General features: G+C 38.4%; 2 protein-coding genes across 4 annotated transcripts in view; one reads left to right on the forward strand and one right to left on the reverse strand.

Moving 5' to 3' along the window:
- The window catches only part of MOSPD2 (motile sperm domain containing 2), a 31,830-nt gene extending 25,331 nt beyond the window's left edge, over positions 1–6,499 (reverse strand). The window contains exons 1-2 of one of the 3 annotated variants that reach the window (XM_085051703.1): positions 6,367–6,499; positions 6,090–6,156 (exon numbers count right to left, since the gene is read on the reverse strand). In XM_085051703.1, coding sequence (XP_084907829.1) covers positions 6,090–6,156; positions 6,367–6,375 — 76 coding nt within the window. In that variant the 5' untranslated portion in view covers positions 6,376–6,499. Of the gene's footprint in view, positions 1–5,340; positions 5,456–6,089; positions 6,157–6,366 lie in introns of those variants that run through there. The other 2 variants (XM_085051710.1, XM_085051720.1) reach the window with 2 other exon arrangements.
- A 413-nt stretch (positions 6,500–6,912) lies between these two features.
- On the forward strand, positions 6,913–20,757 carry FANCB (FA complementation group B). The gene is made up of 9 exons (XM_085051733.1): positions 6,913–7,040; positions 7,594–8,633; positions 9,619–9,771; positions 10,296–10,388; positions 14,290–14,418; positions 15,275–15,441; positions 17,537–17,991; positions 18,835–19,072; positions 20,142–20,757. The coding sequence occupies exons 2-9, from the start codon at positions 7,701–7,703 to the stop codon at positions 20,560–20,562; spliced, it is 2,589 nt and encodes an 862-aa protein (XP_084907859.1). The 5' UTR covers positions 6,913–7,040; positions 7,594–7,700; the 3' UTR covers positions 20,563–20,757.
- The last annotated feature ends 1,684 nt before the right edge of the window (positions 20,758–22,441 follow it).

Below are 22,441 nucleotides of genomic sequence, written 5' to 3' on the forward strand. Positions count from 1 at the left end.
TTCAGGTGAAACTATAAACTGAAATAACTTACCTCAGATAATCTCCAAGCCTACCCATTTAAGATGCCTGTAAACATATACTGATGCTTTCCTCAAAGCAAAATTATGTGCTTGCTTCTTCACTCTTGCAGGACTGCCACTAGGACACTGAGACACTAAGTTTAATCACCCTCAGCTCAGGAAGAGGGACATCTCTGTAATTGAGTCCATCACAAACAGAATTTCATAAGGTATTTGGAACACACACCTCTTGCCCCAAAAGGTAACACAAGGAACAGCACCACCAGCTATTTCTGTTCAGAAAGAGCTACTGAAAACCACGTGTGTAGCAGCAGTGCCAGACTTTTGTGTAACATTTCACAGCCCAGAAACTTGGAAACCTGCTTGTTCCCTCAGTCCAAGACATTTAAACCTTTTTTGTATCATAGAATAGTTCCACAGCCTATGGAAGAGGCAAAACTGGGGTCCTGCAATACTTTTCCATTGACCCAGAAAACTGTAAAAACTAAGACTCGGGTCCAAAAGAGCAAGAAAAAGTGTAATCTGCCAAATTCTAAGTTACACATAAGGCAATGACAATAGGAAGATGAGGCCTTTTTTATTCCTTTAGCTGAAAGTTCTTCAGGAAAATCTGAGTGAGCAAAACTGAATGGGTGTTTAACATTATTTTGAAAATAGTTGGTTAAAGTTACTTTAATTTTCTCATTGAGCATTTGAGAAAACTCTCATTGAGAACCCAAGAGGAAAGACCAGAAGCAGTCAAAGTTCTGTTTGAACAGCAACTTCTTATATTACTTGCCTTTTTTTTCTTTTTTTTTTTTTTGCTTAAGTGAGGACTTCTGTTCTGAATGTGCCCTCTGAGTACATTCTGCCCTTTTAATAGTTGTCTTCTTCGAGCTGAGAAACTTCCAGTGAAACTGTATCACTTAATTACTGTGTTTCAACATAAAGGATCTTCTATAATACCAGAAAACAGCTCTGAAAACAACTGCAGAATTACGCAAAACTAAATGCACACAAATTTCACTGCAATACTTTCACTAGAAGATTTCATTAAGGTCTTTGAGGTACAAATTGTAAAATCCCTTCTCTTTACGTCATTTGTTTTTTCAATGCCATCTAATTACAATGCCAGGAGCCCCTGGAGCAGGTCCAGTGGAGGGCTACAAAGATGATTAAGGGACTGAAGCATCTCTCTTATGAGAACAGGCTGAGAGAGCTGGGCCTGTACAGCCTCAAGCAGAGATGACTGAGAGAGAACCTCATCAATGTCTATGAGTACCTGAAGGGAGGTGTCAAAGGATGGATTGAGGCTCTGCTCAGTGATGCTGAGCAATAGAACAAGAGGAAACAAGCAGAAACTGAGGCACAGAAGTTCCACCTGAACATGAGGAAAAACATCTTTACTGTGTGTGACCAAGCACTGAAGCAGATTGCCCAGAGAGGGTGTGGAGTCATGCAAGGACTGTCTGCATGCAAAACTGTGCCCTGTGCTCCAGGATGAATGACCCTGCTTGAGCAGGCTGGACGAGACAAGCCACTGCAATCCTGTCCAACCTGACCCATTCCATGATTACCAGAAGAACAGTGCTGCACTGCTGTGTTTTCGTCTAGTGCTCATGCTTTAGGAAAAATAATACAAATTTGAGAATATTCCAGAGGAATATAGAATAACTACAAGACTTAAAACCAGACAGCACAGCTAAGTCGCACACTAAAACAATCCAGAGAAGTTCAGAATTAAAAACCTGAATGACCCCTCCCTTCAGAAAAAAACTCTCTTATCTAAAAATGTAGTGTTACAGAACAAGCCATTTATGAAGCTAAGCAGGGACAGCAACTGCATGCCTTTTAATAGAGAAAAAAACCAAAAACGCCATTGTACAAAGTAGAGAAAAATACAACTTAGAACGAAGTATGTCAAATGTTACATTACACAAATAAACTCAATTTAATTACTGTCTTAAAACTACTTCAGCCAAGAAGTCTTGGTCTAAAATGATCACAATTATTCCTCTGACTTTGGCTACAAAGAGGAAACCCATTTTAATTGGCTGTTGATGCCAAACATTAGGCTAAGTACTATAATAATTCAGGTATGTGCCTCCTGTTGTTAGATGAGAAAATCATCAAGAGTAAAAACAATTTAAGAAGGTCAGTAACCATGAAGGGGCAGGGATGAAGAAAATACCCAACACTATTTCCATCCAATAAGGAATTATTTCAATAACCTCAAGCAGCAACAAACAAAATATCTGTCTCCACAAAGTGAGATAAACTTTTAGCAAAACTGAACACTCTCAATGACAATAAAGACTACTTTCAATAGAAAGCTCAGTCATTACTGTTACAGAGCTTTCTATGAAATTATGTTTCCTATATTATCCTTCCACCATTCTTAGCCTGAAAGCCAAGAACCAGGGAAAAAAGATTTTTCTGAGCACAAAAAGGCACATGCAGATATTCAAAAGATTACTTGGAAGTCTCCTACAATAGTCATATCACTGTGTTTTTTTAAGGGTGTCCCATATGTCTAAAATTCTATTTGCAATCAGCCCATATGATTAACAAAACACCTTTGCTACTGGCTTAAAGAAAGTCATGATGAAATTTAATCCTTTACATTGGAAGGATGGGAAACTTCTCTTGCACAATCTTTTTTTTAAAAATTAGCTTTGCCTAAAGGAGAAAGGAAAAGGATGTAAATGAGGAGGGCCAGGAAATACAGGCAATTAGAAATGGTAAATATACCAAAGAAAATGTGACAAAAACTGGTTTACTGAAAAAAAATCTTACAAGATTTAATTGTAAATAATTTCCACTGTAACATTAAAATAGAAAGTAATAGCCCAGAAATAAAAGCTAATTTTAAAAATCCTCTAAGGAATGGAAATTCACTAAAGAAAAGACAGTTGTTTGCTAGAAAACATTGTTAGTGCCAGCCAGTACTAGAAAAAAAAGTCTTTTGTTTTCATTGTTCCTTTCACCAGCAAAATCATTTACATCACCAACTGTCACAAAGAATCCAAACACGCAAAACAAAAATTAGGTCCAAAACCAGTGAAGACAAAGTGCTGTCTGCCTACCAAATCAGACTGGTTTTGCCAGTCTACTGGACTAACAGGACCTTTCCACTATTGGAAATATACCTTTTAAATGCAAGGGTCTCATTATTGGGACATACACTCCTCACAAGAACTGAAGCTGTCTTTGGAACCTGGCTAGAAAGTTAACTGAAGAGAAAAAAACACCATAAGGTCTCAGTTAATATTAAGCACTGCTTTGTCTGTAAGATCCAACAGTGGCTAAGCTTTCCTACTAGAACCCTTCAAAGGCCAAATTTGCTGAACAACTTCAGCAAGAAAGTTCTCTGGCAAGCTTTGGGAAAATGAGCCAGCAACAGTCTCTGACACTTATCTCTGACACTGTATCTGACTATCAAAAACATTTCCTGATTTGGTCAGGTAAACGAAACAACTGTGTAATTCAAAAAACCAAATTCATGGTGTTTTCAATTGCTGAACAGAACTTTTCCCATCCTGCCTTGAAAATTATCAAGACCACACCACAACATTATAATAATAACTATTATAATACATGTTGGAATATTAGACTTTTCTGAATCAGCTATATAATATTTTTGTAGATTCTGCTTTTATCTAAAGATTGTGCTCTGCCAATAAATAATTTCAACGGAAAAGCAGGATTTCAAAGACCCTCTAAGTTTTCATTTCATGACAAAAATAAACATTACTGTAAAGCTATCACAGTATTTGTGACCATTGCCAATTTTTTCTGCATGAGGAGGGGCAGGAGGGAAACAAGTAACTATGAGTTACAGAATATGGAAGAACCACTTCATCTTTGATGATCAGAATCACAGAGTTTCAAGAATAACTAGTCACATTGTTTTCCTCACAGGGAAAACAAAACAGTGGCTTCTGCAACCTACAGAAACAAAACTGCCTGAAAACTTTTCTTTCACACCTGCAGTTTACCTGTAAATGGAATACAGTTTGCTCTATAGAGGCCTATGATTCTACAACCACACTAAACTTTACAGGAAGGCTTGGCTTCTCAGTGTAGCCTGACAGTGCCTCTAGTTTTGAAAGCAGACTAAAATTGCTGGGTATGAAGCAATCATCTGTACCTTTACACCCCAAAGTCACAGGTTTGAGGGTGTCTGCATGCATGCACCCCCATACTCCTTTTGATTAAGAAGCATAAAAGAATACATTTTAGAACATACCCAGTAGAGGCTGATAGACCAGTACAAAATTAAATTCCTGTGTTTTGCACTCTTGAATGTGGTCATGAGAACATCCATTTGCTTGTGGCATTCCTAAATTTGTGGCAGAGCCTTAAGAACACAAACTCAAAAGAGTATTAATCCTATTCTCTTGAAAGGGCCAAGAACCCTAAACCATGACCCAAAAACGGGCTTACTGTGAAAATGTGTTCAAAATACTGCCAATAGGATTACAGCTTACCTTGCAACAGTATTCAATTATTTTAAAGGCTGTTATCAACCAGCCTAACAGAGGCATTATTAAAACTAGAGAAACTTGTGGAAATCCAGGATTTTAAGCAATAGATCAACTGAAAGAGTAACACTCCTTTTCCACAGCTACTGTCCCAGAGCAGTTCTAGGCTTTTTGAAGTAATTATTTATGACTCTGACTTTAAGATAATAGAATACAAAGCAAGTTGAATCACCTACCATATGAAAATATACACTAATTGAAAACATTATGAGGCAGAAAAAATTTAGAATTTAAGATAATCCTCCACTCTTTCAAGCCTGAGCTTTACAAGGATATCTTTATTCACTTAGAAATATCAAATGGTAAAATAAGCTCTCTCTGTTTCAAGACTTTCTAATAATTTTGTCATCAGAAATAAAGGTCAAATGTAACCAAGGCCCAAGTAGTCTTCCTTATGGAAGTTAGCAGAGTAACCAGATGTGATAAAGTTGTACCAGACACAAGACTTTAGAAGTTTTCCAAAAGCATGTTCTAGCCCACTCCAAAGAAGTCACAGAAGCACGTAACCCTTACATAAAGTGATAGCTAGGTAACCTCAATAATTCTGATCAGAAACATCAAAGCAAGGCATTTGTTAGCAGAACTAAGCCTCATATTAAACGAGATGCAGGCAACACAGTTACTGGATTTTACTGTATTTGCATTAAAAATTGCATAGAAGCATGTTTTTAACAGAAAGTCTCTAGATAGTCGTAATGAAATGTATGCTTACTGCAGTTGTTAGCATACTCTACACTCTTCCAACATAAGCAATGCAAATCAACCTTGAAATAAAAGAAAACCACACTAGGCTTACTCCAGTCTTCTCTCTCCCCTAGGCATCCCCAGCATCTCGTGGCCTTCATTTACAAGTTTAAATGCACCTGCACTTACGAATCGAGTTGGACATGCAGCGTGATCTTAATTATGGCCTGCATGAATTCCAATTGCAAGTTACTCCAGAAAAACAACTCTTCCTTTGACAAACTCGGTGAGGTCAGAATGCCTCCCTTCCCTCTTCCCTGCCTACCATGTTTTATGTCCAAAGAGCATCAAGCACAGCAGTGCCCCCAACAACACTCTCCAGCCAAACAAACACAAGACAGAAGGACCGAGAGCTTTGCCCCAACACATCCTGCAGCCCAAGACAGCGACCCAGCAGACAGAGAGCACCGAAAGCCAGCACAGAAACCTGCTGGGCATCGTACCCCTCCGTGCCTTCAGACACCCTAGGTGCACCAGGGGAAGGTTAGGTTGGACATTAGGAAGCAATTCCTAACAGGAAAAGTGATTAGATGTCTGAATGGGCTGCCAGGGAGGTGACAGTGTCACGGTTCCCGGAGGTGTGTAAGGAAAGACTGGACAAGGCACTCAGTGCCATGGTCTGCCTGACAGGTGCCCAGTCACAGGTTGGCCTCCATGATCTCGGAGGCCTTTTCCGACCCAGCCGATTCTGGGAAAGGGCACAGGCACTCCCAGACGTGGGAAAGCAGGATACCTGGCGCTCCGAGAGAAAAAGCGACAGCGGACAAGCCCCAGAGCCCACATCCACCGATCCCAGCTCACCTGACAGGTATTCCGCCTCGAAACGCCGCCGGGTCTCACTTATCAGCGCCGCCTTATCCTGTCGCTGCTGAAAGGAAACAAGGAACAGAAGGGCCGTGAAAGGAAGGGAAAGGCCGGGGCCCCAGGCAGCCCCGGCCCCTCACCTGCACAGCAGGGCCCAGCCGCCCGTCCCACCACACCACCATCCCCGAGCGGCGGCTGGAGAGAGAAGGGCCGGCCGGCAGGCGGGCGGGCGGGCAGGAAGGCAGCGGTGAGGGGGCAGGAGAGCAGCACTCACCTCAGCCATGATCGAGCGGGTCCGCCCGCGCCGCCCGCACTGAGGCGGCTCCGGCAGCGCGAGGGGCGGTGGGAAAGGGGATGGAGCGGCGCGTGACCCGCCGGGGGCGGAGCTTCGGGGCCGCGGGAAGCAGGCAGGCCCCGCCCCGCCCCGCCCCCAGCGCCGGCCACGCCCCGCCCCGCTCCCGTCATGCTCCCTGCGGCGGGAGCTTCGGAGCGGCGCGGGAGGGACCGCGGTACGGCCCCGCCGGGAGCAACCGGGACCGCGGTACGGCCCCGCCGGGATCGGCCCGAACAACCGGGACCGCGGTACGGCCCCGACGGGAGCGACCGGGACCGCGGTACGGCCCCGCCGGGAGCGGCCAGAGCAACCGGGACCGCGGTACGGCCCCGCCGGGATCGGCCCGAACAACCGGGACCGCGGTACGGCCCCGCCGGGAGCGACCGGGACCGCGGTACGGCCCCGCCGGGAGCGGCCCGAGCGGTCGGGAGAGGCCCCGCCGCAGCCGGGAGAGTCCTCGCTGGTACCTGCGAGAGGCCCCGCCGGCACGGAGCCCGCCGTCGCTTCCCGGTGTCTGTGCCCGGTCTCTCTGCGGCAGCTCCCGGGCCCGGGCGGGCAGGGCAGTGACGCTGCCTGAGCCATCGCTGCGGACCCCGCAAGTTGAGTGAAACTCGGTGAGACGGCTGCGGTTCCCTTGGGTTCCCCGGGGCCTTCTGTGGGTGAGGAGGGAGAGAGGGAGGGAGCCAACTTGGCCGCAAAGTGACAGGATGAGTACCCAGAGAACTTTCTCCTTTGGGGCCTTATAATTTTAATAAAAAGGAGTTATAGCTGTTAATAAGCACTGCGCCCGCGAGAACGCCTTTTAATTTGAGAATTCGAAGCGCCGTTACTTTCCAGTCTGCTCAGTGTATTTGTGACGCTGACACCTTCAATGCCGTCGCACGAATTGTGTGTGGTTTGGTTTCTATCGATTTATATTGTGCCGTGTGGACATTGATAACCAGAAAATTCATACTCTGATGAAGAAACTTTTCTGAAATGTTTCTGTTACTTAAATCTCTCAGTACAAAGTTGCTTAATTTCATTATTAATCTGTGAGATTAAAGCACATACTGGCCTAATTCTCAATTTTTTCTGTATTATTGCTTTGCAATGCATAATTATTCTTAATGATCAGTTCAGCTAGTTCCCAAACAATTTAATTTTTTTTTATGTTTGCTTTTGTAGGTGGAAAATGTCCAGATAGGTTAAAATATCCACAAAGAAATAAGCATTACAAAAATGGAGGTACATATGGTTTTCTTGTAGAGGAACATACGTAAAGATAAATCAAGATGCTTCTGAATGAGCAAGATCAATTCTTGTCCTACAATGGTGAAGTCCTTGTATTTCAGCTGTCAAAACCAAAGCATGCAGAGGAAGTAGATGATAAAACAATTAATTTATGTGTCAGAAGGATGGTGTTCAACAGAGACACTAAGGTGTTTGTTCAGAAGTCTTCTGGAGTATTCAGCATGCATGCCAGTCACTCAAAAATTGAAATGATTTGTTGTAGCTGCACAACAGATTCTAGAACAGGGATTATTCTTCCCTGCATTTTCATGAAGAAGAAAAAACGGAACAATGTCAAATACTTCTTATTGTTGCTTCATGGTTCAAATCAGTTTGAGCCATCCTTGTATTTTAAATTGGATTATGAGCTGAAAGAAGACATCAGGTTGTTTGCTGGCCCATCAGTGTTGTGGAGACATGCCAACAAGCTGTTCTACATCTCTTCCCACACCTCTGTGGTTCAAAGTGCTCCTGTTCAACTTTCTTCTGTAGTGTGGACAGGTGAAATTGTAGGTGAAGGCACTGTTGTCTTAGGGATAAGAACTACTTGCCTGCCAGAGACTGAAGATGCAGATGGGTTTTCCATTTCAGACAGAGCCATCTGGGGCACTGAGTTCTTTGGATACACAATTCAAACACAAAAAATGCTGACTAGCACATGCTTCATGCCCCATGCTTACAGCAGAGTGGTATCTTCTGTCTACATCTGCAAGAGTGAGAGATTGAAGAAACAGCTCCGAATATCACTTGTTGCCATAACCCACAAGAACCAGCTTATTTGGTTCCAAAATGGTGTCCCTAAAGGTGTTTGTGAGCTTCCTTATGAAAAGCCATGTTCAGTAAAACCAGCTGTAACCTGTAGCAGTGATTTGCTATTTGTTGTGTCTTTTGCCTCTGGAAATAGCTGTGTTGTACAGAGGAGAGACAGCTTACAGGTACTGGTGGCTTTAACCAGCTCCATTTTACTGCTGTCTTTTTTGTATGCACTGTCTTGCTGTAAGTCCTGCAATTGAAAATCTGCATGTTTCTGTTCTTTAGGTTTCCTGTTTGTTAAGAATTGTTGCTGCCAGTAACATAACCTGTCTAAAGTATGTTCCTGTTTTGCTTTCATTGCTTGCTTATTATATATCCGAAAAGGAAGCTGGTATTCTCTCATTTAGCAATACATTTATGAATCTCACCAAAGTTTCTGTTGCTAATTGAAAACTACAATAATGTGAGAACTTGAAGTTGTAAGACAGTTATGAGTGTGCCTAGATAATTTGTGTTAGAATTAACCTGACATTTAAGCATAAATTACTTATTGGAATGTAAAAGCTTTTTGAGCCTCATTTCCTAATAACGAAAAGTTGTTTCTAGAAAATGTTGTTTCATTAAAATGACAAGAAAAGGCCTTGCTATTATTTTCTAAGGTTAGGAGAGACAAATTTGCTGGTAGGGTTGTGTAGTAATCTGACAGGAAGGCTTGTATGACTCAGGAAATAAAAATTTGTGCTATTTAGTTTTGGAACTATTATACAAACTTGTGCTTAACTTGCAAACATATTTAAGTCTATTATGAAACAAAGATATTTCTTAATGTCAAAGCTGTAATGCTTTTAACTGCTCTGCAAGCATCACTAGTTCTAAATAAATGTTACAATGTTCAGCTGCTCAGCTGTTTGAATACACTGAAAAGTTGTCATCTTCTCTGCAACATGTAATCTGGAAAGTGGTCTTTAAAGAGAAATGGCTAATTTATCTCAGAGTCGCATAGGCTCTGAATGATGGGGTGAGAGTGAGAGCTTGAAACTTCTATGTATTATTGTATTTCACCCACCTGTATGGACTGTGTCTTAATGGAAAGCAAGCTTCACCAAAGTGAGATCTCAAATACAAGATTTATGCTAATAAATGTATTTTAAAACTCTCCTACTGTAGGTGACTTCCAAATGGCAAAAAGTGAAGTGTGTTCTGGTGGATGATTTTATTGGCTCTGGAAGTGAGCAGCTGTTACTACTTTTTAAGGATGACTCCAATACAGAGGTGTTAAGTACATTCAAAATAACAGATCTTGGAGAGGTCAACTATGCAGTAAGTTGAGCTTGGCTTTTCTCAGCTGCTCAGTCTGTGCTTACTAAATTAGGCAAACCTCAAAAAATCATTAAAAAGTATTGATGCAAAGTGAAATTGGATGTGTGCTGTGAAATGCCCTGAAGTTTGGATAAAATATTCCCTGCTGTAATTTTAAATTATCTGAAGACATTACTTTGCTTCCTTGATTCTATCAACATTCTGTTGGGAAATTGATGCAGTTACAAATGCTACACATATGTAACAGTTTTGTCACAATGCTTACCTTTTGGCTAAAAACTCTTAATTTAATTAAGGCCATAGTTCTTGTTAATTATCTTCTCATAATTGGGTCTTTCCATTATGTTTTATCAAATTCTAATTGCTTTCAGAAAGTAGGATTTTTCTTTTCAAAGACATACTGTGATTCTACTAGCTTTCTGTATTTTCCCCCAGATTTTTATAATGCTGTGAGTAGCCTATACCTTACTTTCAGCTTTTTGATTCATTTGGGGTTTTGGTTTAGTTTTTTTTTTTTCTTTCAGAGTGGAATTAATTATAAACATGATGCTCCTGCTGCAGAAGGATTGCAAGAGAATGGTTTGCTTACTGTTCGAGCCCTTGAAACAAGATTACAGGTTTGTACTCAACAGTTCTGCCTCCATGTTTTCTATTAACTACTGTTCTGTGTCATTACATTTTCTAAAGGATGAGGCTAATAATACTGTTTTTATTGAAGAAGTGGTTCAGGGAAAAGGACAACATGTTTGAGTATTTATTCTTGAATCAGTGGTAGTCTGTGTTTCGGTTCTCTCAGTTATAAATGCGTTTAGGTAATTGTAGAGGTCTAATTTGATTTTAATTAAAAGTTTGAGGTAGTGTTGAAGCTATCGTATCAGAGCTTCTTAGCAGTCATTTTACTCACAGGTGTTTAAATACCAGCTTAAAAAAAGTAGAATATTTACTTCTTTTTCTCACCATTGCATAACTTTCTGATCGAGTAGTGGCAGGTTCCCAGTGAGTGCATTTGCGCAAATTGGTGACTGTGGTTATTTTGCCACCTTCTGATGTTTGTGCTCCTGCTACTAGTGGTTTCATGAGGATAATTTTGAAAGATACTTTAGGTAAAGCTAAAATGTATCCTTCTGTTAACTAGCATCGTTTATAAAACAAACTGGGGGAAACTTTCCAGAGGCCAAGTAATCAATGGGAATTTATCCATGCCTTTCTTTATACTTAATATTCTACCTACCCTTCTGTCTTCCAACCTGTTAGTAAACACCCAGCATTAGTGCTTTTGTGGTCTGTGTATTAGCCTATGCTAAATGGGTGGTAATTGACAAAATAGGAAAATTATTTTAAAAAAAAAAGCTTTAGGAGAGAACATAGATCTCATACTGAGTCAATGATGTGAGGCTATTGTTAGTTTGCTAAGGATGCTTTAAAGACAAGATATGAGGTAATTATTACTGTCACTTTAGCATTAGTGAAAGCTTAGTAGGGTACTGTGGCAATTTTATTTCCAGCCTTTAAAAGTGAAGAGATTAATTCACAATAGTTTGCCAGTTAATAAATAATGGAGAACCTATTAGGAAAAGACTGAAAAAGACTTTTCTAGTTCTAATAACAAACAAGATATCTAGGGAGATATTGTCTATCATCCAAAAGATAAAAGCTGTTTGGAAAACAGTAGACAAAATATTTTTTTTCTTCTTGGAAGACACAAGAAAATAGAAGCTGGATTAATTTCAAGGACCCCTTGAGATCCCTTCCAACCCTGCATTTTTGCAGTTTGCATGTTAGAGGCTTATTGGCTTTGACATGCAGAAGTGCTATTTTCTTTCAAAACGCATCTTTTTCTGTTTCCGCATTTTTTTATTTCTTTTTTGACAGTCATATTTTAAAACTGACTTTACTGCTGTATTCTTGCCCTACTCATTACATTACTTTCCTCTTGTACAAAACAGAAATTAGTTTCTTAATCTCATTTGCTGCTCCTTCCATGATTATAATGAAGGTTGTCCATGCTGCCATTGACAGCTGCATGTTCTGCGTTCCATAACTTTGTTCTTTCAATACACCAACTGGCTTCCAGCTGTACAGCTTTGTGAATCTGTGTCAGGATCAAATGAATAATCTGGTTTGCACTTGCTACTGGTTCTGTTGGAAACAAGCCACTGGCTGGATATTTTATCTATTTTGTGCTGATGCAGTTCTTACAGATGCAGAATTCTTCATAAGACCTAACTTATTTCTGTACTTTTAGATCTTCTTAATCTCTAAATTTGCAAAGCTACGTGCTAACGCAAGCGTTGTAAGCAAGTTGGAAATTTACTGTGTTTTAATGCTGTAAATCTTTGAAATTGTTAACCTGATGAATTTGGAAGTAGGTGCAGATATTTCTTTTTAATCTTACTGTTGCTTCCTTGTTGAAATCCCCATTGTTTTGTATTATATTTGCTGAACAGTGAAGTACTCTTGCTGGCTTTCATAATCTGATGTATAATTGAATTTCAAGGATGCTTGTTTGGAAGCAATAGTGCATGGGTTCTGCTTAGCTTGGGAATTTCCAAAGGTTATTTAGTCTTGGAGTGGTGCCTCTTGATATTTATCATCAAAATTCAGGTATTCTAGAAATTTGCAATTAAATCATGTTTTCACAGTCTCCATGGAATCTTGTGTTTTAGAGCAAGATGAAATAGCAGATGCAGCCTTTTTTTATTCTTGTTTCTTAACCCTTGCTTCACATCTGCACAGCTGTTCTCTTAGCCACATGAGAACTCTGGCAGGAATGAATTATAGTCCACTGTAGAAGTCAGTTGCATTTAAGTTATACACAGTAATATAAATAAATTGCATTTTGCAGGTAGTGAAATTGAAGAATAGATGAGTTTGTGCACTTTTGAACTGTTTATTTTGTATACACTCTTTTGGACCTGAATCCAGCCTTTTCTCCTTTGAATATTTTTTTCATTTTAGCATGTGTTTTGTTATCTTCTGAGGAAGACATCCTTTGGCATTGTGCTGCAGTTACATTGCAACAGCTGAGGTTACGGGGTTTCTCGTGGTTTTAGTTGGTTATTTTGGCAGAAATAAAGAAGTGTCTTTATGTCCACTCATCTGTTCTCCCACCCCCCAAATCTTGACAGTTTTGTAAGGACTGTAATTCTGTATTTGCTCAGAGCTCTATTGTCTTTGGCTCTGGACTGCCTTGTTCTTATGTTCATGTTTGTTCTGTTGTAAGGTGGTCTAGATTTATTTTCTTAGTCTCACAGCACAAAACTTGGAACTCATGCTGATGCTTTGTTGTGCAGTACATCTTGGCATGCAGTAGAAAGGATGTGCCTGTCATTTGTGACAGAGTTGATGGGGGGCACAACTCAGTCTTGGGTTTGCCATGTGGTAAATTTCAAGTCTCTTTCTTGTGTTGCTTATGAGGAAAAAAAAAGGCTTGCAAAAGTCAGATTGGTCAGCAAGCACACAACACTGAATTTTTGGCCATTTTGACTGCTTCCATGTCTGTGCTTCCTCATTTGTTTTCTGTTTCTCAGTTGTTTATTCAGGAGTTGGCCCCAATGAGAGTAAATGATGGTTTAGTGTTCTGATGACCTAAATTAGGAAGGTATTGTAGACTCATCTTTGTTCTTAACACTTTATTTTGGTCTCCTGTCTCAAGTTTGGTACTGAAATATTGCTTGGAACCTGGTGCTTAGATTCACAGTTTGATAAGTGACAGTTTTTTTACAGAACTTTTCATGAGGGTGCTGCTGGTCTAAATGCCCTTTGCCATTGCAGCTTGAGCAGAGGACATCAGTTCACTTACAAGAACTCCTTTTTTATTCAGGCTTCTAATGGTGTTATGTGTGTTATGTGTTTGGAGGGATTTTCTAAGGGGAGGGAGAAGAGGAAAGTTTAGTTTCACATTCCAGGGATGAGTTTGTTCCCTCCTTGGCAGCATTGGACTTCTCAGGATCTTACTTTCCAGATAGCAGCTTTTGAGGAGCTTTCTTAAAACCTGAGAAACTGGTGTGATTGTTTTCTTTACTGTTTGGTTTGTGGGGTTTTTTTGGTTGGTTTGTCTTTGTTTTATTTTGGGGAGATTTTTGTTTTGTGTGTGTCTTGTTTCACTGAGACATAGCCATCGTGTGTATGTAAATCTGCCATCTCTTCTATGTATTTACTTGACCAATAATCAATACAAATCTTGAGAAGAAAATTAAATTACTATTCATGAAAAGGTGAAGCAGGATTAATAATGAAAGATAGCTACTGAAATATATATGAATATCTACATAATTTGATAAAGTTTACCTTAACACTTATCTTAAACTCCAAGTTTAATATTGAAATACTAAGTTTCTGAGACTTATATTTTAGAAACAGAGTAGAAGCACTTTCAGAAACACTTGAACATTTTTTAGAAATATTACTTGGGATACTTGCATAAAAATGGAAAGCTGAAAAGATACTTTGATGGCTTCAATGTCCTTTCTTATGTGCAGTAGACCTAAGCATAAGTCTAATGATTATCTTTTACAGGCTGGTTGGACTTCTGTTCGAGAGCTACAGCAGCATTTAGGACTCCAAAAGAGGGTTATTCTTGAGTCTTGCAGAGCATTAATAGATCTTGTTGAAGAAAGAACCCATATTCTACCAAATGCAAAGGAGGTAAAATGCAGATGGGCTGGATCACTTCTGAATTCTGCTGAGCCATTTGTAGAGGGTGCTGCCCTCATCCACTTACCACTTTCACATTTTTGCAGGGGTTGCTGCTATCAAAACTCATTAATCTGCTTTTTATGTTTGGTTCATTTTCTTAATTTGCCAATGTATGTAGTTGGGAGTAAATTTAGTTGTCTCTACTTGAAATTGATGTGCACAGTACCTCCTGACAACTGAGTGGTATGGAGGAGTAACCTCTAACAGAGTTAGCGACAAACACAAGGGGAGGGTACCGTTCTAATTGGCACAGTTGCCTAGGTATTGAATATCTGTCTGTAATCTAACATATGGCAAAAAGGGAGCTGTCATAGAACTGCATGAGCAAAATTGATTTTATAATGGGGGCAGAGTGAACTGTGGGCTGAGAAGGTGATGGAGGTTGGGAAAATTTTATCTCAATATGTTGCTCGGCAGAAGCCTCCTTGTTGAACTGAAATGGAGTTGATCTCCCTTTTGGTTACTGTTGTGCTACCTTTCAAGTTCACCAGGTTTGCACAACAAAATATTGAGCAATTAAATGCAATAATATAAGATAAATTCTGGCATCTTAAATCTTCTTTGGACAATTAATTGTATGACAGATCAAGATTTCGACATGTGATGTTTACAAGGAGAGAACAATTTTTACTTTACATAATGATATGGTGTTTTAAGAAAATTCAATTCTATTTATTGTTGAGAACAAACTATATATATGTTTCATTTTATATATCTAAAAGTTATTTGTGGTAAAACACAAAGTAATGCAGTATCAAAAGAACCAGTATCTCAATTTATCTAAAAACCCACGTTTTTCCGTAAGGAAGGTCTTGTCTCTCTCTGGGATGATGTAGAAAATCCTCCTCATTCTCTTAGTAAAGAGACGTCATTGGCATCTAAAGTCCCCGAGCACTTCACAGAGGAATTGTGGCAGCGTGTTGTGGGTGACAGCCTGGTAGTTGGAGTAAAGCTAACTGAATCTTTTTACTTGTGAGTATATGCATTCATCTAGCAATTTCATTGGTAGTTTTATAGAATATTAATATGTGGGTTAAGCTCTGCAGTAAATTCGAACTTTCTCATTTTCGACATCTGCATATGAAGTGTTTCAAATGTTTCTTTGTCGGTATTCTTGCTGCTGCTTGCTTCTCTCTAGCATGTTGTGGAAAAATACATTGTATAGACAGAAATCAATTGTGTGAGTAATATTGCAACATTACTGGAGATGTTTTGCAAAAGACTTTTCTTTGACAAAAGTAATGGCTCTTTATAGTCCATGCTGACTTAGGAATGCTGATGTCAGTATGTGTTGTAAATAAAGCTCTGTCTTGCCTTAGTTCCTGATGCTTTACTGTTAACAGCTTGCTATTCCTAAGTTATTTGCTTCAAGAAGCACAAAAGAAAATATATTAAATTCTCTTGCCAACTAAATAAATACTTAGCTTTTGAATTGAACTCTTCTAGTCAAGTATCTAATCAAAGTATTTGTAAAGCTTGTATATTGTATAAGTTATGTAGAACAATTAGCCATACAATAGTTAAACCTTCAAAATAATTTATTTTTATTATCATCTTTAAAATTATTTACTTATTCTACTTATTTTAATTACTCAGTTCTAGTTGTAAATATGTCATTTTCTTATGGAATTTTCCCTTACAGAGAGGGAACTGATTGGAAACACACAGTGTGAAAAAAGAGGATGGCATAAAACATTAAGTTACAATGTGAATTTTGTAATGTAAACTTTGGTGGAGTCAGAGCTTGCCTTTTGACCCATGTTCCCGCAAGCAGTGTAGCTGAGGCTGTGTTAGGCTGAGCTCAAAGGCTACTGATGCCCCTGAAAATCATTCAGGTGGTTGTGAGGGAGCTGACCTGTTAGGCCCTCTGGCCATTCTGCTGGAGCTGTGAGTATATTCTTTCTCAACTGCCAGGTTGCTGTAACTATACAAGAAAGCTGACCCTGATCCTCTTGACAGCTTCTCTTAAGAGCCACCGAGGCAAGAGATTGTTTTTTGCCTTTTTAGTGTTTGTTCTTTTAGCTTTGATGATGATGCCTTTGGGTTTTTTTAAAGGGAAATGACTCTTTCCTGTATAGCTTCAGAAATCCTCAAAAGATTTTAAATCCCAGCAACAATCTAGCCTGCTCCCCCATTTTTACAGCTGAGAAAAGATCTGTGGAGAAGCCAACTGTCCATGGTTACCTGGCAGGCCAGCAGCAGGGTCTTCTGGGCTCCAGTTCAGTACTATGTACAACAACCTGTGCTTGTGGGGAAAAGGGCTTGCTTTCTCTCCATCCCCAACACTGTAATTCTTTATTGATTGTTTTTGTCCTTCCTACTAATGCAAGATTGCAGTGACATCATAGATTGCATTATAATGTGGTGATACTTCTCTGTAAAGAAAATTAGGCATTCATAAGACTTTCAAATGTCAGTGACATCTTGAGATTTAATTGATTGACAGAATAATGTATTCATGAGAGAGGATCTGAAACAGTAATGTTAGGACTTCATTGAAAGAACCCTGTGTTGAATAAATAAAGTACTTCATACATTTCAGGAAATTGCTGCACATTCAAGGTAATGGTATCTTAAACCTTTTATTTTGCTCTACATTCAATTTTGTTTGAATATCTATGAAAATGTAGAGTATCAGAAGAGCTTTTAGTCCTCAAAAGGGCACAGTTGATACTTTATGCAATTTTTTATTAAAAAGGAAGTTAAATATTTTAAAAATAATTTATAAATGTTACAGAGTATCTGCATAGGTTATGTAGAATTTTCAACTTTTTCTGGCTGAATTAAACATCCAAATTCTTTTGGTTGAAATGAAACATCTAACACCAGGAAGCTCTTTGAAAATTCAGTCCGCGTTTTGAAAAATCTTTATACTAAGTTTAAATTAAACAGTCATGTGAAAGACTTAAGCCACAGACTTCACAAAGAGCCTAACCTGGAGTGGTGTTGGAATTCATGATAGTGTTAAATGTACATATATATCTGCAGAGTTGTGGTTATTTGTCAGAAGGCAAAAATATGAACTGGGAGAACATATAATAATCCATATTATATGGATTTTTCACAGGTCACTGAGGGATGTCAGTTTATCTTTAGTGATGGATCAAGACTTCTCATCGATTTCTTCAATTATCAAGTGTCAAAGTAAAATCATTAAGCTGAATAAAGCCTTCTCAGCATTGGCTGTCTCCTCAAATCAAATTGAACCTCCTCCAAAAAAGATGAAATTGGACTTGGATAGCAAGAATGATCTGAAAAAAGTGTTTCCTGAGAGATCGTCAAGGATTCATCCGGGTGGAGCAAAGACAGTCATTGCTGTCACCAGCCTGTCACCACTATTGGCATTTCATCGTGTGTGCTGCGTCGTTCTTCTGCATGCCAGGAAACAAACCTATCAGAATGATAGTTTACAGCAGAGCAAAAAGATTAGTGTACTCTGTGGGAAGATTTTGTTAAGTCTGGAAGATTTTTCAAACGGCAGATATTCAGTAAAGATGCTAAGGGATAATAGTTACTGTACAGGTAAATGGATTTATATACTTTGGATTTATAAATATATATATATATTTGAGTCTTTGGTTTACTCTAGGTGATACCAAGCTAAATTTTCAAAGTGTAATTACATCTGGCTCTCTGAACACGAGCTGCATAGATCTTTTGGGAATTAAACACTGGGTGAAATAAGAGATGGAACACTTTTCAAAATGAAAAAAGATGCATAGTAGAGTTGCTATAAGGTTTTGCTATCATTAGTGGTGAGGGTATCTGGAAAGGATAATTTTGAAGATAAGTTTGAGTACAGAATGATGAAGCCTATGTTTTTTCTATAAGTAAGATACTTACTGTAATTAAATACGTAAGATTCTTTTTCTGACGTAGTACTACCTCTTAAATAATACCAAAATAATTTAAGATCTTCCTCATCTATATGTATATTAAGGTAATTTATTTTCATTTCTTTTAATATTCCTGATTGAATTGATTCTGAACTGGGCTTTTTCTCAGGTAATGAAATATCCTTTTTATCATCTGCAATGAATTTTAATTTTTCTTCCTTTAATGCTGTGTCATTGCTAAAGCAAACATGTCATCTTACTATCACAGGATATTAATAGCTTTCTTTTGGCAAGGTGCTTATCTTAAGAGCTTTCATTATATGGGTGGTGCTCCAATAATCAACTATTTTGCTTGACAGGAGGAGGTATAAGAATTTAGGCGAGAATAAAATTCCCAAAGAATGCCTGAATTCAGCTGCAAATAGTTCATTAAATCTGGGTGTGTGAGCCAAAAATCTAAGCTCATTTAATGCATTAAGCATGGTCAAAATATTTAGGTCAAATATGTTTTTCCTCTATTTTCTTGCAGGTTCTGCGGAAGATATACTTGCTGTCCTTGCAGTATCTGTCAGATTCTCCTTTCAGATTGTTTCTTCTGACTGCACGTTGACTCTGGTCAATTCATGGTTACTGGGAGAAATGGAGTGCACACAGTTCAAGGAATGCCAGGACTATATATTCTGTCATAAAGCAGGAAATGTCTATGGTACAATTTTTAACTGGACTCTGAAAAACCCATTTGAAGGAGTTCTAACAATATTTTGCAGGTAAAATCGCTGAAAAGCATAGCTTATATTCATCTTCCATACACACTTTTTTATCTTTATGCTATTTCTTACTGGTGCCATAAACAGTGGCTGAAATCATAATAACAGGCTGCCAATAGGATGACATGATAGCAATCAGCAATAACAGAACTGTTTTCAGATCAGGACTATGGCAGAACCAGAACTGTATTGTTTCATTTTGTCTAGGCTAGAACATTGAACTACAAGTCTAGTCTCCATTAATATCTGCTTGGTACTATTTCTTCTCTTTATTTTGCTGCATCATAATTTTATATTCTTTTTTCCTTCCATTATTCTTATTATAATATATAATCTTTTTCTTCATTGTGTGTTAATTAAAAAAAATCCTTAAGGGGATATTAAAAAAAACCAAAAAAAACCAACCAAACCACAAACCCTAAGTTATACCAAATCTAAATTTATTGTTATATAATTTTTTAGTTTCATATTGCAATATAAATTTAGGTGTACATATTTCTGCTATATTTATATCCTATCTACCATGATTATGAAAAGGAAATAACCTGAAGAGTCTCATTTCCTAGACCAGGCTAAGCAAGTTAGCAGTACTGCCATAATTTACGACTTAGCTGGATAAGTCTTATAACATAAAAAGTACTTCTGGAATATTGACAAATGTTGCTTTTCTGAAGAGATCAAGCTAAAAAATAAAAATTAAAAAAAAAAAGGTATAACTTTTAGTAGTCTATATTTTATAGGAAGGTTCAGTCTTTTCCTCAAATTAGGAGTTAATTTCCTTTGTGTAAGAAGAAACGGTGAAATGTTTAAGAAATCAATTAGCAAAGTTTTAAATCTCAAGACTTTTGGTTCCTTTTGAAAAGTTAGTTTACTTGGTACTATTCACTTTTGATCCCATTTTGTGTTATTATTTAGTGAGCCCCATATTTATAGGCTAACTATGACTGTGTTTTCTGTATCTTTTATTCCTGTATTTGGATTGATCTTTTATACAGCTGGGATATTTCTGTGCTAGGTGGAAACTACAGACTATTATTTTCTTTGACACCATCATCATTTTGTTTTACAGAAATCTGACTGTCTTGTTCCAGTGCCTTCACAGCCTTACTAGAGGTCTTCCTCCAAGCTGCAGTGTCACACTCTTGAGATCTGGAAGCAAAGGAGTACTTACTGAACAATTAGCACTGGCTCTGGAAAAGGAAATGCTCACCTTGAGGAATTCTCTTTTCTTAAAAGAAACTAAAGCTGAAAACAGCTTGACATGGGGGAATGAGTCTGGCAAGAAAATCAATACTGCTCCTCTGGTTTCTTTACTGGACAATGAGGAAGGAATCCAGCAATTCAGAAAGAAGCTTCAGAATGAGCGGGAAGAGAGTGTGCGAAGTATGAACCAAACAATGAATGGTGCCCTTTACCACAAAATTGCTTTGAAAATAGCAGAAGCTCAGCTCAATTCAGATATGATTGTGAGGAAATTGAGCAAGTCCTAGAAACTATTAATTAAATGTATTTTGAAAACAGTTTTATTAAAATTATACTATAAAATAATATTTATATTTTCAGGGGTAATTATATTGCTTTGTATTCTATAGCATTTCTGCGTTATTTCGACAGAAAAATACTGGTATTTTGATTGATGACTTTGGCAAGAATTTAATACTAAAGATTGAGTCATTACCTTGTTATAGATTTTGAAGATATATTTTTAAGGTATTTTCTAATTCCTACTCCAAAATCATAATGCTTGGACTATTAAAAAACTCTTCTAGAAAAAAAAATTAATAAGTGTGTACTCTAAAATAGTTCTATTGAACTTGAAAGATGCCTGTTTATACATGTAAAATGTAAACCTTTTTTAGAAATCTTAAGACAGGTATAGAAAGGATCTAAGTTATACAACCAATTGTAATTCATAATACGAGTGTGGAGTTTGACAAATTTAAAGAAGAGGCAGTTTATCTTCATGATATGTCAAACCTTTTAACTTCCAGTGATACCACTTGAGGAAGAAAACTCTGATAGGGCTGAAAGGTACAATCTTCTAGCATCCACCCTCAAATTTTGGAGTATTTATTGGAGGTGGAGAACCAGGTCAGGCCTCTTAACCAGATTTCAAGAACTCATGAAGTTTCACTGCATAATAAAGCTGCTTCAGGTTTGAGAGGTCCATTCCCACACAATTTGGTGATAGGCCTAATCTCATTAGTAAATCCTGGAGGAAACTGTCCTTCCCTGGATGTTAACCTGGCTTCAGTGTCAGAAGATTAGCTTGCTCAATCCCAGAGTCAAATGATTGTCTGCTGATACTAGCTACTCAGTGGTTTTGGCCTATCTCAACTAGTTTAAATATTGGGCAACTCTTTTTATTATTATTCCTCCCTTTGCTGGCTTGAACAAGATACTGCTTATACTTCCAGGCAGACAGTGGCCAGTACTACTTGCTGAGATAGTAATTTTTTAATCAAATTTTCCCCTCAGCTTCATAAGGGGCAGAAAGGTTAGAAAATCCCAATAATTTGCTTCCTTTTATCTCTGCTTATGTAAGTAAAACATTCCTATTGCTTGTCACTTTTTTTTCTGAAGTCATCAGAGTTTTGCTTTTCATTTCCTCTGCAAACAGAGTTAATAGTTTACAACTCCAGCATGAACTCTCTCTGACAATAAAAGTCTGGCAGGAACAGTGGAAGATATTTATTGACTCAACGGAATACTGATGTTTCAGATTTTTTTTTTTCTCACAGAAAGTTCACATTCTGTATGTATGTCCTCTAGAAGCATGAAGTGTTGATGTTTTTCAGTCCAAGGTATCTTCTCATACTGGCAACAGGAGTGCACTGATGCACATTAAATGCAAAACATTGTCTAGAAAAACAGTAAATGAGAGAGCTGAGCTTAGTAAGCTCAACCCAGTTTAGTGATGTAGCTTCACTTTTGAGATTCTCAAAGTATTAAATGACTCCTTTTTAGCTACACAGAAGGAATATCTTCCATTAAGATGTCAAGAATGTGTTAAGAAAGTGTCATGGGTATTTGAAACTCAGTATTTATTGAGTGAGAAAGTTGAGGGGTTTTTTAAAATTCTTTCTATGTTAAGCCACAGTTGTGTTCAAGCAATAATGAAAGCTTAAATACCCATTATCAGGGCTTGGCAGTCAGTTGTCACTGGAATTTCCAGAAGTTCCTGATTATAAGCACTTAAATGAAGCGAAAAATCTCAAAGTGCTATCCTGCAGCTTGCAGCTAAGGGCAAGACCTTGCTAAGCCATCTGAGCAGAAACCTTCAGAGCAACAAAGCTACTCTTCAGCTCAGAGCACTTGAAAGGGATTTTACAAAGCAGTGTAAACAGTCCAGCAGTTGATTTTTGTCAG

The sequence above is a fragment of the Lichenostomus cassidix genome, chromosome 1, assembly GCF_008360975.1.
Source record: "Lichenostomus cassidix isolate B80296 chromosome 1, HeHo_3.0, whole genome shotgun sequence".
Classification (NCBI taxonomy): Eukaryota; Metazoa; Chordata; class Aves; order Passeriformes; family Meliphagidae; genus Lichenostomus; species Lichenostomus cassidix.